Consider the following 14,168-nt stretch of genomic DNA (forward strand, 5'->3'; position numbering starts at 1 on the left):
TCGTAATTTCCCCTTGGCATAAGGGTATCTTCGTAATGTGGCTCCGCAGGATAATTCGATTCCCCCATGATAGCAAATATCTATCGAGTGGCGAGCCTAGCAGATGAGAGAGAGAGAGAAGAGAGAGACAGAGAGAGCAACTCCCGTGTCCACTCCTCGCGTGAGAAAGAAGCGGTAGGTGTGCGCGTGGCAGAGGGATCCAATTCCTCTGACTTCTCAGAGATGGCGGCGTCGGAGGGGGCAGCGGCGGAGGGGTCGGTGATCGCGATCCACAGTCTGGACGAGTGGAGCATCCAGATCGACGAGGCTAACAGCACCGACCCCAAGAAGCTGGTATTTCTTGATTTTCTTTGTGCCTTTTCTGTTCTGTTACTGCAAGGAAGCAGGCGAGATCAGTCCGTACCTTTATTCACCTAATAATCTGCTGGATAGAGGGTGCATTTCGTCTGAATGGTCTTTGTTTGTGTCGATTTGTAAAATTTGAACCGTTTGATATGATTAGGGTATTCCTGGGCTGTTTTCCCCTGTACTGAGAGGGCACCTGAGGCCGAGTTTGTGCTTCATCAAGTTGGAGTTTCTGTTTATTTCGGATGATTTAGAGAGCATTTTAGGGTTTTATTTTCCCCCTTTTAGTGGATGTTAGGGATCTACTATTTTTTATACCATAGAAGGGTTTATCGCAGGAAAACATGTGCCTTTTTTTTAATCTAAATCATGTGTTCTCATTTTTGAAGATTTTATAATCTGAACTTTGGTAGTTCCGGTAGGTGGAAAATCTTATTACAAGAGTAAGCTGCAGATATGACGATTGGCAGCAACAGAAACAAAATATCTTTTGTGAGATGTTGATTGTTGGTTTGTTTTTTAATAAAAAGTGTCAAAGGGTTGCGTTGACGGTTGATCCCAGTTTCCGAGTAATAATGCATGTTTTGTAAATAAATATTCTATTAGTATTTATAATACGGTTGCTTTGCAGATGGGGTAGCTCTTTTTAATACTGCCGCAACATCTTTTTACGAATGTTGTTGCTCCACAAGTTCAGATTGGTATTTTTACTGTTTTGGATCTACGGAGAATACTTTTGTTGCTTCCTATTAACTTAACGAAAGCATGCTCTCATGTGAAATCATCCCTTATTTGGTAATGCTGAAATTCTGCCCCATTAGAATTGTTTGTACTCGTATCAGACTGTGTGTTCACTTATGTATACTAAAACCGAGCACGTTAAGTTTCAAGACCACTAAACCATGATATCATTTGTGATATTTGTGCGCTATTGAATGAAGAATGTGATCATTTTGATAATTTTCAGCTTTGTGGCAGACTTCCAAACCAGAGGTTGACAAATCGTCTCTATTTGAAATGCAAGATCTGATAGACTTATTTTGAGTTGTTGAATAGCGACAGTTTTATTAAATCATGTTTCATCTACTTTGGATGAATGCATAATGCAGTTTTCCTCATGACAGGTGGTGATTGACTTCACTGCGACGTGGTGCGGACCATGCCACGTCATGGCTCCAATTTTTGCTGATCTCGCCAAGAAGTTTCCAAATGTCGTTTTCCTGAAGGTTGATGTTGATGAAATGAAGGTCGTAAAACTTGTAGCACTCTTTGCCGATTGTCATAATAAAACTTCCATGCTACTTTCCTCGTCTGCTTTCCTAACGAGATCTATTTGCTAAGCAGACTATTGCTGAGCAATTCAGTGTTGAGGCCATGCCGACTTTCCTGTTCGTGAAGGGGGGTGACGTTAAGGACAGGGTTGTTGGCGCAGTGAAGGAAGAGCTGGTGAAGAAGCTTGAGCTACAGATGGCCCAGTAGGCCAGTGATGCTATAGTGAAGTATTATTCGCCTAAATAAGAAGACCCTTCCAAACTCATGGAGGGCTAGTGCCTTTGTAATGGTACTTCGTATGCAGTGTTTTTTTTTTTTTTGAAAGCCTACTTCATATGCAGTGTTTATATATTTAGTTTCTCAATAATAATGGCATAATGCCTTGCTTGATCCAAGCTTGAAGCTTGTGCCTTGCATATGATGGTTTTTCGTTCAGCTGAGACGCTATAATGGTGAATCAGAGTCGGTATCTTGGAATTATTAATTATCACAACTAAGTAACTAGCTACTTGCTCATATACTTGTGCAGGTTCCACCCCATTTTTGAAATGCCCGGATCCCACTTGTTAGAGGCTATGATCCGATCGACTCACGAATTTTGAAAATGCGATGATAATTATACTCATGTTTTTCAGGTCCGTGTGTTGTTCTGTTGGTTCAGAACAAAGTCTCCAAGTTTATGAAATCATTGTTTGGGTTTGACAACTGTTAGCTGCATTTCTGCACGTTCATCTCCAAAGGCTGTGCATGGGATATATGCTTTTCTTAACTTGGTACCATTTCATCGGTCCAGGCATTGGGAGCAGCTCCTCACCGCCCCAGCCGCGAAGGAGAGTTACCAGCTGCTGAGATCTTAAAACTGTTTTGATATCTGACAGGCTTAAGAGAGAAGAAAGGTGCCTGCCAAATGTTTCGTGAAGCTTTGGAGTGATTCTTATCTTGCATCGAATGCCACCGCCACAAGCTCACACAACCACAAAAGAAGTCGTCTTGGCATATTGCAACTCCATTTATTTTCGTTTCTTGTTTCTGTTTCGATTCTCATCCTTTATGGATAAAAAATCATCATACCATTAGGTATTCTCTTTCCATGATCTGCTTCAGCCATTGCAAGAGGACCGGCCAAGCGAGCCCGTCACGGAGGTGAGCCGGGCAGCCATGCGCGGCATCAGGGAGAGCCTCAGCTCGGTGCAGGGCAGACTGCTGCGCCTGGAGGTGGTCGTACTCCTGAGCGCGCTCATCCTCGCCGCCCTGGTGCTCTATGGCTCCGCCAACCGCCGGAGCAGCGACAAGCTGCTCCGCGGCGTCATGTGGATGGCCTACTCGCTCTCCTACGTGGTGGTCTCCTACGCCGTGGGGATCATCCAGGACGGGCCCTTCCGCGGCGAGACGTTCGTGCTCTGGGCGGCCGCGCTGCTCCTCATCCAGGCGAGCGCGTACGCGGCGCCCGTGCACAGCCGTCGCGACGTCGACCAGCGCAAGAAGCTGCTGCTGCAGCACGTCCTCCAGACGGGCCTCGTGCTCTGGCTCATCGTCGACGCCACCGGCCGCAACACCAGCTACCGGGCGGCCATCTGGGCGTTCTGGGCGCTCAACGTGCTCAAGACGGCCGCCAAGATCGCCGAGATGATCCAGACCAGCCGCCCCGACCTATCCGTCAAGGTGGTCGCCGAGTACATGGACGTCGGGGAGGCTCTCGCCTCCGACCAGCGGCCTGACCCCGTCAGCATGAAAGGGTACAGGTACATCTTCCACGGCGAGGAGACCGTGCTGCCGGTCAGCCACGATGGCGCCCGACCCTCCCGGGACGACATGCTCGCTCAGAGAGCCAGCAAGTCGGTCGTCACGATCGACCAAGTTTACAAGTGGATCGATCAACAGCCGTACAGCGAGGTTGAGAAGGACAGAGCGAGGGACTTCTGCCTCGCCTTCGCGCTGTTCAAGCTGCTGAAGCGGCGGTTCTACGGGTACGTGCCGGCGGAGGCCGGCTCGGAGAAGGCGCGCGACCTCGTCTTAACCGGGCTCATCCACACGGGCGCCACTGGCCCCGACGCCGCCTTCCGGGTCGTCGAGGCGGAGCTCGCCTTCCTCTACGACTTCTTCTACACCAGGAACGTCGTGCTGGTGGGAGCCAGGACCTACATCTGCATAGCCGTCGCCGTGGCAGGCCTGACCATGTGGACGGCGTTCTTTGGCACGCTTGGCCCCGGCTACCATCGCCTCCTGATCGGCGTGCGCAACCTCGACCGGTCCGTCACGGTGCTGATCGTCGTGATCACCGCGGGGCTCGAGGTGTTCCAGGCGGTGGCCGGCTTCTCCTCCAACTGGAGGTACATTAAGACCCTGTACCGCTGCGTGCGCGACGACCGGCCATGGTCTAGGCGGTGGCGGGGCCACCACCTCTGGTGGAAGGAGAGCATCAAGCCGCCGGAGACCAAGTACTGGGAGGAGAAGGTCGGCCAGTACGTGCTCCTGAAGCGGTTCCACCACCAGCCGTGGAACCTGCTCTCGTGGCTGACGCTCTACCTGGTGGAGCCGCGGCGACAAGGCCAGAAGCGAGGCCGGAGGAAGCCGCTGCCGCCCGAGGTGAAGCGCGCCGTCCTCCTCTCGCTCAAGCTTAGTCATTGCCAACTTACCAATGGTGTCGCCACCCTGCGAAAGCACGGCCTGCTGCCACGACTGGAGTGGGCGTGCAGGTTTCCGAAGCTCACCGACCAGATCCTGGTGTGGCACATCGTGACCACTCGCTGCCACTGGGCTAGCGGCCGTCCTGGCCGCGCTGACGCTCTTGGCGAGCACCGGCTCATCGCGACGAAGCTGTCAAACTACTGCGCCTACCTGGTGGCGTTCGTGCCGGAGATGCTGCCGGACTCGAGCTACAACGCCGAGCAGATCTTCGACACGGCGGTGCAGCAGGCGCGGGACCATCTGGGCGGCTGCAGGACGGCGAGCAGCATACTCGCCAGGCTACAGGAGATGGAGCGGGCGTGTCTGGAGGACCTGGAAAGCGGCGGCGTGTACGAGCGAGCGGGCACCACCACCGTCATCGAGCGCGCGGCGCTGCTCGGGGGGCAGCTCAGGGCTGCGGTGGGCGCCGACGCCCGGCGGTGGCAAGTTCTGGCCGAGTTCTGGACGGAGCTTGTGCTGTTCCTCGCGCCGTCGGACAACGTGGACATCCACGGCGAGATGCTCGGCGCCGGGGGCGAGTTCATGACGCAGCTGTGGGCGCTGCTGGCTCACGCCGGCGTCCTGGAGCGACCGCCCGGTCACGCGTCGGCAACGACGGGGTGAATACGGTTTGTTTCAGCTGTGAAAACTGATTCTGTATTGTGAATTTTAAATAGCTGATTGTAAGATTAGTTTTTGATATGAATGAAGTATATAATATATATAATACCCTGTTTTAGCCTCAGAATATTGTCACTCAGAATCTACAAAAGCACCTTCAAACCAACTTTTAAATTCTAATTATAAAACTAGCTTTTAATTCTCATAATCGCTTTCTAAAATCAACATGTTTGTTTCAGTTTTTGATTCTGAACTCTCCAGAATCAAAAGATAAAACAAACACGCTTACTATGCAGTAGTTTGCTAGAACTCTGCAAGCTGCTACTAATAATCTTGTGATTTGAAACAGAGGATTGGGTTGTTTTATTGGAACAAACACTCGTTGCTGAGTTAAGCTATGCATCTAATGCCAGAAAATTTTCCATTCTATCACACGAGACCTGAACCATTTTCTGCAAAATTCCTGCAATATTCTTGTGTTTCTAGCAATTTCTATTGTATCTCTCTCATAGTCTCATCCCATCTTAGACTCTCATAGGGAGGGGTGCCCCGGTGTGCTTCCCAGCTTTTGTAATGGTGAAACATGCATTAGTTAGGGTGTGTTTGGCTAGAGGGCAATGTTGGATGGGGTATGGCCACCTCTGTTTTCAGAGGTTGGGTCATTAGTTTTATGTGCTATTTTGGGAAGAGGGCGTTCATCTCTCTTGGCGAATTTGTTAAATCTCCATGTGGGAAGAGGGCGTTCATCTCTCTTGGCGAGGGCCAGAGCTTTGTGCTTCTCTCACGGTGTTAACGGTCAGTCGAACACGGTTTCACTGAGCCGGTCCGGATTCGAAGCGCGGCATCCTCTTAATGAAATCTAAGGAGGACGTCCTTCCCCCTCGGTGCTCATTTATTGATTGGGCTTGGTCCTTGGTGCGGAGGGGGATGACGGTGGATGTGATCCAAGAAGGAATGGTTGAGCCTGGTCCTACTGAGGTAATGGAGAAGTATGTACTTGTCGACGTGCTCTGCGCACATCCCCATCTGCACACGAGGCCAAGAATGGAGCAAGTGTTGAAGATGCTTGAGGCAGATTCAGCACCAAGTCTATTGATTATTCATGAGAGGCCACTCCCTGTTGTTGCAAACTTGGGTGAGATTGAGAGGTCACCCAGCAACAGCGGCTTAGGTCAGTTGTTTAGTCCCTCTAGTTTCTGGTCTTTCATTCATAGGACGGAGCATGCTGCTCTGGCTCTCCAAATGAAACATGATCTTTTTCTTAGCCGATTAGTGAAATGTTTTGTTAGCTCGATTTTGTTTCATTGGATTACAAATTCCAGGCAATCGTTGTATATAGCAATTTGTAGTTTTGCTCCCACAGGAAAAGTAAGGTTCTTGTGACAGTTGAATTCATTAGAATATAATTAGTGAGTGAAGTTTTTTCTTTGCTATATATTCACTTTCACCAGCGGAAACTGTTTAATGGGATTTTGGATTTGGAGGATGAGAAATTTGAAACTCAAAACATCTTCCCCTTCCACAGATCATTTGCATTGCTATAGAAATGCAATTCACTCAATGTACATTTTACTTTGAATCTCTAATCAGGTCCCAGGTGATTGGTTATATTGTATTTTTCCTTTCAAGACTACCATGGTTTTTGTGTAAGTAAAATTAGGTCATATATCTTCTTGAAATATATTTAATGAAGTTGCAATGGTTAGTTTTCCTTTCTAGACTACTATGGTTTTTGTCTAAGTTAAATTAGGTTTTATATTGAAATGTTTTGATGAAGCTGCAATGGTTAGTTTTGCTATAGTAATTTATTAGATTAAATGAGTTGTTTATTGGTGCAGTCGTATGGTTTCTCATTTAAATTACATCACCAGACTGCAAAGTTTGATATGCTACCACGGGAGGATCTAAAGGTAGAGCCCTGGTGTTATGGTGAGTTCTAATTTTCAAGAGACTCAAGGCCGTAAAGAACAAATGTCCAAGTTACCGATTCAACCGTTGTCCAAGAAATATTGACCTACCAAGCTTACGCCATAGAAGAAGTTTTTGGTTGTTCGTTCTTGATTCTTTTTGTCAGCAAGAGATGTATGCTATTTTGGAATGTGGATTGCCTGTAATGGTTAATTATGCTATTTTCGAATTCTCAAGAGCGTATTCCTCATGTCATTTGGAGCATCGCTTCTTGCTGCAATATTTTTCTGCTTATGAAAATATTGTTTCCTTCGTTCAAAGGCTATGCGAACTCACCTTGTTTGGTAAACTGGTATCTGTTCTTGGGATGTTTGGTTAGGAAAAGCAACTCACGTGATACAGTTACGCGGCCTATAGATTGTGCACATGTTTTGTTTGAAATTCTCTGGGAAAATAACCTTCCATGGCAATTGAATCTTGTAGTTTTGATCGACTTGTCAATGGATTCCACTATCCTCATGCTCTTACCTATACGAAACAAACATTTTGTTGTACCCTTGTCAATGATGAAAATTAATGCATTCTTCTTTAGCATAGTCAATGAAAAATAATGCATTCTTCTTTAGAATTGTTTAAAATCAAGAATCATGTGTTTCTTTTCTTCGTGTAGAAAGTAAAACAATATTGTGTGTCAAATTTAGAAACCATTATAGTACAGGGGTGTCTGTCGGAGGATTAATTCCTGTCGCAGGGATCCTGAGAGACCCCTTTTTAGAGATTCGGCCGAAGGATGATCCTGAATAAGTTCTTCGGAGAAATGAATGAGAGTAAATGCAACGACCGGTGGGGGGAGGATGACCTAGTGCAAAAAGAAGTAAATGCACCGGAATTTAGACAGATTCGGGCCGTACGGGGGCGTAATACACTACTCCTATATGGATGTAATAACCGTCCTGAGAAAGTCCCTCAAGGATATTGCTGGTTACAAGAATATTGGCCTAACTAAGAGCTTGAGGCTCCTTGTTCTTCGGCAGGGACTGTGCCTTGTGCTTTGTGTTCGTTTATGGTTCGGTTCTTACTATATTCGTCGATCCTTCGACCTCATCTCATCTTCTGTGTGCCGGCTCTTTTTTACTCGCCGGCTGAGACATGCCCCGAACAGGAAGGAGGGGGCACAAGTTCCAAGATGCCATGACTGGAAAATGCGTCATCATTTTTTCTGAGTGAAGTGACCGGGGGTGGAAAAAACGCCGCACGCCCGGTCACCTGTCACCATAAACCCCCTGGCAACGGGTGCCGTGGAGAGGGCCCACCGGGCAGCCGCAGAGTAACCCGGCGTGCCCGCCCCGTCTTGTTCCTCTGCCACAGCAGGGCGGCAGACGGAACACCTTGATCCTTGCGATGTTACCCCGAGACAAGCCGGATGATACGGGACGGGACCCGTGCAATTAATAGCCCCACGCCTCTCTGCCAAAACATGGCAGGGACTGACACCGTGGCGGGAGCAGTTGGAGATGTCAGGCTACGCACGCTCATTAAATGCGGCCTCGGACCTCTGATTGATTGACACCTCATCGGCGGGCCCCTCGGGGGCCTTTCTGGGTCGTCGGGGCACCGAGTGCTCGGGGGGGTACTGTTCACCTCCCCGAGCACTCTTTCCTGAGAATGCCTATCATTGTCCTCGGGGTACCGGGTGCTCAGGGGTACTGTTCACCTCCTAGAAAACTCTCCCCCGAGCACTCTCACACGATCCTTCGGGGAACCGAGTGCTCGGGGGCTGCCACGTGCAGCCCCGAGCACTCTTACGCGGATCATCGGGGAATCGAGCGCTCGAGAGCTGCCGCACGCAGCCCCGAGCACTCTCTCCCGAAACTTAGCTCTTCTGATCATCGGGGGACTAGGGTGCTCGGGGGTGACCGGGCACCTTCTCGAGCACTTTCTTCCCGGTACTTAGACTTTGTGAATCATCGGGGAACTGGGGTGCTCGGGGACCAGTGACTGTGGCCCCGAGCACCTTCTTCCGGGACTTGAACTTTTCTCATCCTTTAGGAGGGACCTCGTGGGACGGCGCCATGTGGCGGATGGCTGGCCGGGTCTCGGGACTCAGGGACCCCCCGTTCTTGATACACCGACAGTGTCATATTTAAGATCCATTGCAACGAACATGCATTGTACTAATATAAAATGACACATGTGTTATCAGACAAAAAAAGAGAGAGTAAAACCCATGTCCGCAAAAGCCCAAGACAGAAGCCCCTGGCCCCAAGGAACCCCCCCCCCCGCGCGCTTGCAACGCACAGGCACAGCACCCCACCGCTGACCCAAGGGGCGGCACCGGAAAACACATGACCCAATGAGGCCAACGAGACAAAAGTCCACGAAGGCAAAACACAAACCTCGCCTCCAAGGTCCCCATTTCCTTTTAGGTTAATTAGATTTATGCCATTATAAATGACATGGTTTGGAAAAATGCCATTATAAATTGTGTATTAAAAACATGTCATTACAAAACTACCAAAATTAGATCTAAGCTATTACCTACGTTTGCTCGCTGCTTTGCCTTGAAATCACTTGTGATTGGACAAAATTGCCCTTGATCTTCTCCAGCACACCTATCTCTTGTGCCGATCCACCAGTGGAGCTCCAACTCCGGCAAGATCTTTCCCCCTCCGGTGGCACACAACAGAACTGTAAGGCCGCGTTGAGGCCTAAGAGCATGGGTGGAGCGTCGTCCATCGCGGAGCAGAGTAGCTCTTCTTGCCATGATGAAGCCGACGACCAGATCTATCGTGATGACCTCCGCGAGTCACTCCACCGAAGCTTCGAGAAAGAGAATGATGAGCTCTGGCCGCCGTCGCTTGCGTGCTCGGGTGAAGAAGCTGACCAACGAGGAGTTTTGTGTGGTGTACCTCGGCGTCGAGCCTGTCACGAGGAACCACGTCGCTGGGAAGAGGTACCGCCACAATGGCGTGGATGAGCTACCCGAGACCATCGACTAGGAGGAGAAGGGGGTCGTTTCGTCAACGGCGAATCTAGAGGTGGTTCGGCATGGAGTCGGCACCTACGGCTTCAATACAAGATGACGAACACATCTATGTAGACCTTGGCCGACGAACCTAGCCAGAGCACAGCTGGCGGCGTGCGCTCGTGCGTGGCAGTGCTCAGAGCTCCACGGTGGGCCATGCCAACGTCGAGCTAGAACCCAACCAACGTGCGCTAGAGCACCGCCAGGGTGAGAGGTAACTCACCATGCACTTGGCTCATCGAGGGAGGCTGCACAGCCACGGCTCGATAGAGAGGTGGCGAAGGGAATTGCCAACGCGCGGTGAAGAAGATAGATGGCACGCTCAATCTGTTGGGAAAACGATGGGATCTTGTTGGAGAAGGTAGATGAAGCCTAGCTATCAGGACCTCGACCTCGGGTTCTCCTGTGCCTCTTATATCAGTCTCTGAATCAAGTAGCTGATACGTACAGAATTCAACAAAATGAATCAAATATATATTTCGAATAAAATAAATAAAATAAATACCTGGAAGATGTAAAAGATGGTCTCGTGGACAAGAATTCACAGCAGACTAGCCAGCAGAAAAACCTACAAATACAGCAGAGCGAAATGAACAATGCAACTCAATGCCATAGGCAACTCGGGTGCGAACGCGACCTTAGACTTCTTCACTTCAACTCCATCTGGGTTGAGGTTGATCTCCATCTGAACGATATGAAGGCAATAAGACTGAGTACGGAATGTACTCAATAAGTCATATACTACTTCAAGGGGGTTGATAGATGCATAATGGATATTTCACAAATATGGCTTTACGATATAGTTTTAAGCGTAAAGTAGGTTTTATGCAGGTATCCAGTTATATTCTCTATTGTTAACCTTTTGAAACAGTTTAAAACAAGGTAACCTGATAACAAAGCTTTTGAAATAGTTTAGAACAAGATAACCTGGTAACAAAGTTTTTGAAACAGTTTAAAACAAGGTATATCTGGGGGGGTTTTTGGTCCTAGGAGGGGCTACATCTCGCTCTGCAGTCTCTTTTATCATATCTGGTGTATATCTAGTACCACATAGATCCTGGCGGAATGAGCTAGTAATCTAATCACACAGACATCTAATCCACACACTTACTCATCAAGACACACGCACCCAGAGTCTAATCAAGACGGTTACTGCTTTTCGCATTTCTATGACCGTGGACACATCTATTTGAATAGATTTACACTCTGCAGATGTTGTACACTGTACCCACGCGATAGCTCAGGCTCCAACTATTGCAAGCGGAGGAGCGAATCATATCGAAACACTTCAATCACATTTCCTGTCGGGCTTTTCTATGAGGCAAATCAAGTACTAGAGGGCACGAATCTGATACCAGACACATAAGCTTTTGTAACGCCTGGCTTGCAATACCCAGTGCGGTCCAGATAGCCACTTGACTTCTCGTTGCTCTTAGCCTCCTAGTATGATGCCCAACCCAGTCCTATGAAGAAAAATCAAGTTCTGCCCATTCAAGATGCATGGTTGCACGGGGGGTGGCTAAGCATGATGGCACAATAACTCAGTTCTTAAACGGCCAGGGCAGGCATATTCTATTGGTACTGAGTATCACCTCAAGCCCCCAACATATGAGATAACATCTAATTTTCAAAGGACTATCCCGCTTGTCTCCGCTAAAACAGTTTTTACCCGTTTTACACATCTTCCACTATATCCCATACAACATCAAGGATTTCACAACCAACACAGAATTTACAACCATCAAAAATTCATGGTATGTGAGTTAACATTGATAACGATGGAGCGATATATCCGAAGAGACATTTTTCCAAAAGTGACGTCTTCGAGGAGACATATTTAATCCTAAGCATGCTAGATATCAATGCGTCTTATGTCGCTAATATAGATAACAACAAGTAAATCATAGGGTGATGTGTATTTTGGATGATGACATTTAAGGCATAATAAGTGTTGATAGGATTGACTACTAAGCAGTTTAAAGAAAGCGTGATACATAGCTCATGCGATAATGAGTCCAGTTTTACTTGATCATGTAGATTATTTGAAAACATAGGTTCAATATGATAAGGAAACATGACTTGCTTTCATGAAGGTCAATTCATGATTGGTCTTGTTGATCGAGTCTCCCAAGTTCTTCATCATCGAGCCTCACCTTCAGTTCCTTCCTCGTGTTACATAGCTCATGAATGTTGACTTTGAGCCGACAAAGATTAACAACAAAAGGCATACAACGACTAAGCAAATGAACACCAAAACAAAATTAAAAGAACACCAAAGCGAAAGAAGGAAGAACGACTATAAAAACGACGAAAGCTAACCTAGTAGGAAGATAATCGGTAACATTTAGCTATGTGAAACTAACACACAGAGACTAGTGAGGTTATCTAGCTAGGTTAAGTTGTTAGCCTAATTATTTTATTAATTTTAAAAAAAAGCCTAAACAAGTTACTATCGACTAGGTGAGCGTCTATTAGCTTAACTGCTGGAAGACGACAATTAGGGTTTCTACGTGTATATGAATGCACGTGTACAAATATAAATATATGTGTGATACTTACGTTTATATGCATGTGAGCATGTATACATATATATAGGTAAGTATAACACTGTGTGATTATATATGCTCAAATGTCAGATTAAATATTCTAATCTATAGCACTAAGCAAAGGTTATATAGTAAATAATCTTAATTGCCTAATGTTGTTTTATTGTCTCCTAATTAAGTTATAAACTATTGCTATGTAAAAAACATGCATATAATTAATTAACTAGGTTAAACTATTCTTTAAAACTAATTAATTAATTATCAAAATGATATTAAACCAACGTTAAATTATTCTATCATATTCTAATAACAGATAACTATTTATTTAACAGCTACACTGGTTAAACTTATTACATTAATTATGCTCAAATTAAATCCTATAGATTAAAACATGAAATAACAACCTATGTCTAAACATTAAATAAATCAACCTTTAGTTATTCTAATTAAAAAAGGATTAATCTATGCTCAATCTAGGTTAACATAAGTAACTAATCTACGATTATAATCTAAACATAGTTATTGAATTAACTAACTGGACTTTATTTATTAAAAGACAAAATCTAAACCTAGATTAAACGATGCGACACGAATTAAATATCGGACAAGAAAAATAAACAAACTCCAAATATTACAAGAATTGGCCGGAAGATAGATTATGATTTTAAAGAAAATTCGCGAAAGAATCTCCAAAATTGGAATTAAAACGGAGGAGTTATGACGTTTGGAAGATATACCAGAAATGAAATCCTGAAAATTGGAAAAAGACACTATGTTGTGGTGTGCCAGAGGGGTGTGCACAGGAGGACGCACGACTGAAGAGCGCGACGAGGCTGGAGGAGTCGGATGGCCGGGTTTCTTGGCCGAGCGACGAGTGGGTACGATGGCGCGGGCCACGACTGCTCGGTAAGGAAGAGTAGAAAGGGAGGAGGGAGCAGAGAGGCTCACCGGGACAGATGGCACGCAAACAATGACTGTAGAGCTCCTGGGTAGCGGGACTACGTGGTGCGGCAGTGCGCACGGATGCAGCACACGGGAGGAACAACGACACGGAGGAGCCGTGGGACGACGCGCGGGAGCGGTGAAGGCCGACTGGGCAGTGTGGGCCAATGATGCAGAACGGCGTGAGCACACGCGAGCCTGTGCGAGCTCACGGCTGCGTGCGATTGCTGGCTGTTGGTCGGGGTGACGACACTAGGAAAAGCTAAGATGGCGCATGGTACCGTGGCCGCGCTTGTGGGATGTGTGTGTGCCTGTGTGTTGTATGCCCGTGTGTATGTATATCTGCTCGGTGGTGTGTTGGTTGCCCATCAGGTGAAGGAAGAGGGAGGAGAAGGCAAATTGGCCTTTGCGTGCTTCGGTGAAAAATCAGAGAGGGAGGTGATGGTCGGTGTGAATGCAGGAGTAGAGTGGCGGCGATGAGAGGACCTTTGTGCAACTGCTGCTGGATGCGAAGATCAGGGGAAGAGATAACATAGAGAGAGAGGTGTGTGAGAGAGTGGAGAAAGATCTAGAGATAGAACATTTGAATGACACTTCAATTGAATGTATCTTAATTTGTAAACTGCATTTGTAATTCAAATTAAAATAGAATTCGAATTGAATTGCGGAGCAATTGAACTGGAAATGGAATGAATATATCTCGTACGATTTGAATTGCATTCAAATACGAGTTCAACGATGATTTGATCGAATCTGAATTTGAGATATTTGAGATTAAATTCAATATAGGAGTATTTGAATTTAGATTTGACATTAATCCAAATAAGAGTATTTGAAATTAG

At 46.8% G+C, this 14,168-nt stretch overlaps 2 protein-coding genes across 2 annotated transcripts; both read left to right on the top strand.

Annotated features, from left to right (window-relative positions):
* Nucleotides 1–81: 81 nt before the first annotated feature.
* On the top strand, nucleotides 82–2,012 carry LOC133929186 (thioredoxin H-type-like). Its single transcript, XM_062375834.1, has 3 exons — nucleotides 82–333; nucleotides 1,470–1,592; nucleotides 1,690–2,012. Exons 1-3 carry the CDS (start codon nucleotides 223–225, stop codon nucleotides 1,822–1,824), a joined length of 369 nt encoding a protein of 122 aa, XP_062231818.1. The 5' UTR covers nucleotides 82–222; the 3' UTR covers nucleotides 1,825–2,012.
* A 106-nt stretch (nucleotides 2,013–2,118) lies between these two features.
* LOC133929185 (uncharacterized) lies at nucleotides 2,119–5,023 on the top strand. Its single transcript, XM_062375833.1, has 2 exons — nucleotides 2,119–2,252; nucleotides 2,411–5,023. The coding sequence occupies exon 2, from the start codon at nucleotides 2,776–2,778 to the stop codon at nucleotides 4,906–4,908; it is 2,133 nt and encodes a 710-aa protein (XP_062231817.1). The 5' UTR covers nucleotides 2,119–2,252; nucleotides 2,411–2,775; the 3' UTR covers nucleotides 4,909–5,023.
* Nucleotides 5,024–14,168: the final 9,145 nt, after the last annotated feature.

This window comes from Phragmites australis, chromosome 9 (genome assembly GCF_958298935.1).
Source record: "Phragmites australis chromosome 9, lpPhrAust1.1, whole genome shotgun sequence".
Classification (NCBI taxonomy): domain Eukaryota; kingdom Viridiplantae; phylum Streptophyta; class Magnoliopsida; order Poales; family Poaceae; genus Phragmites; species Phragmites australis.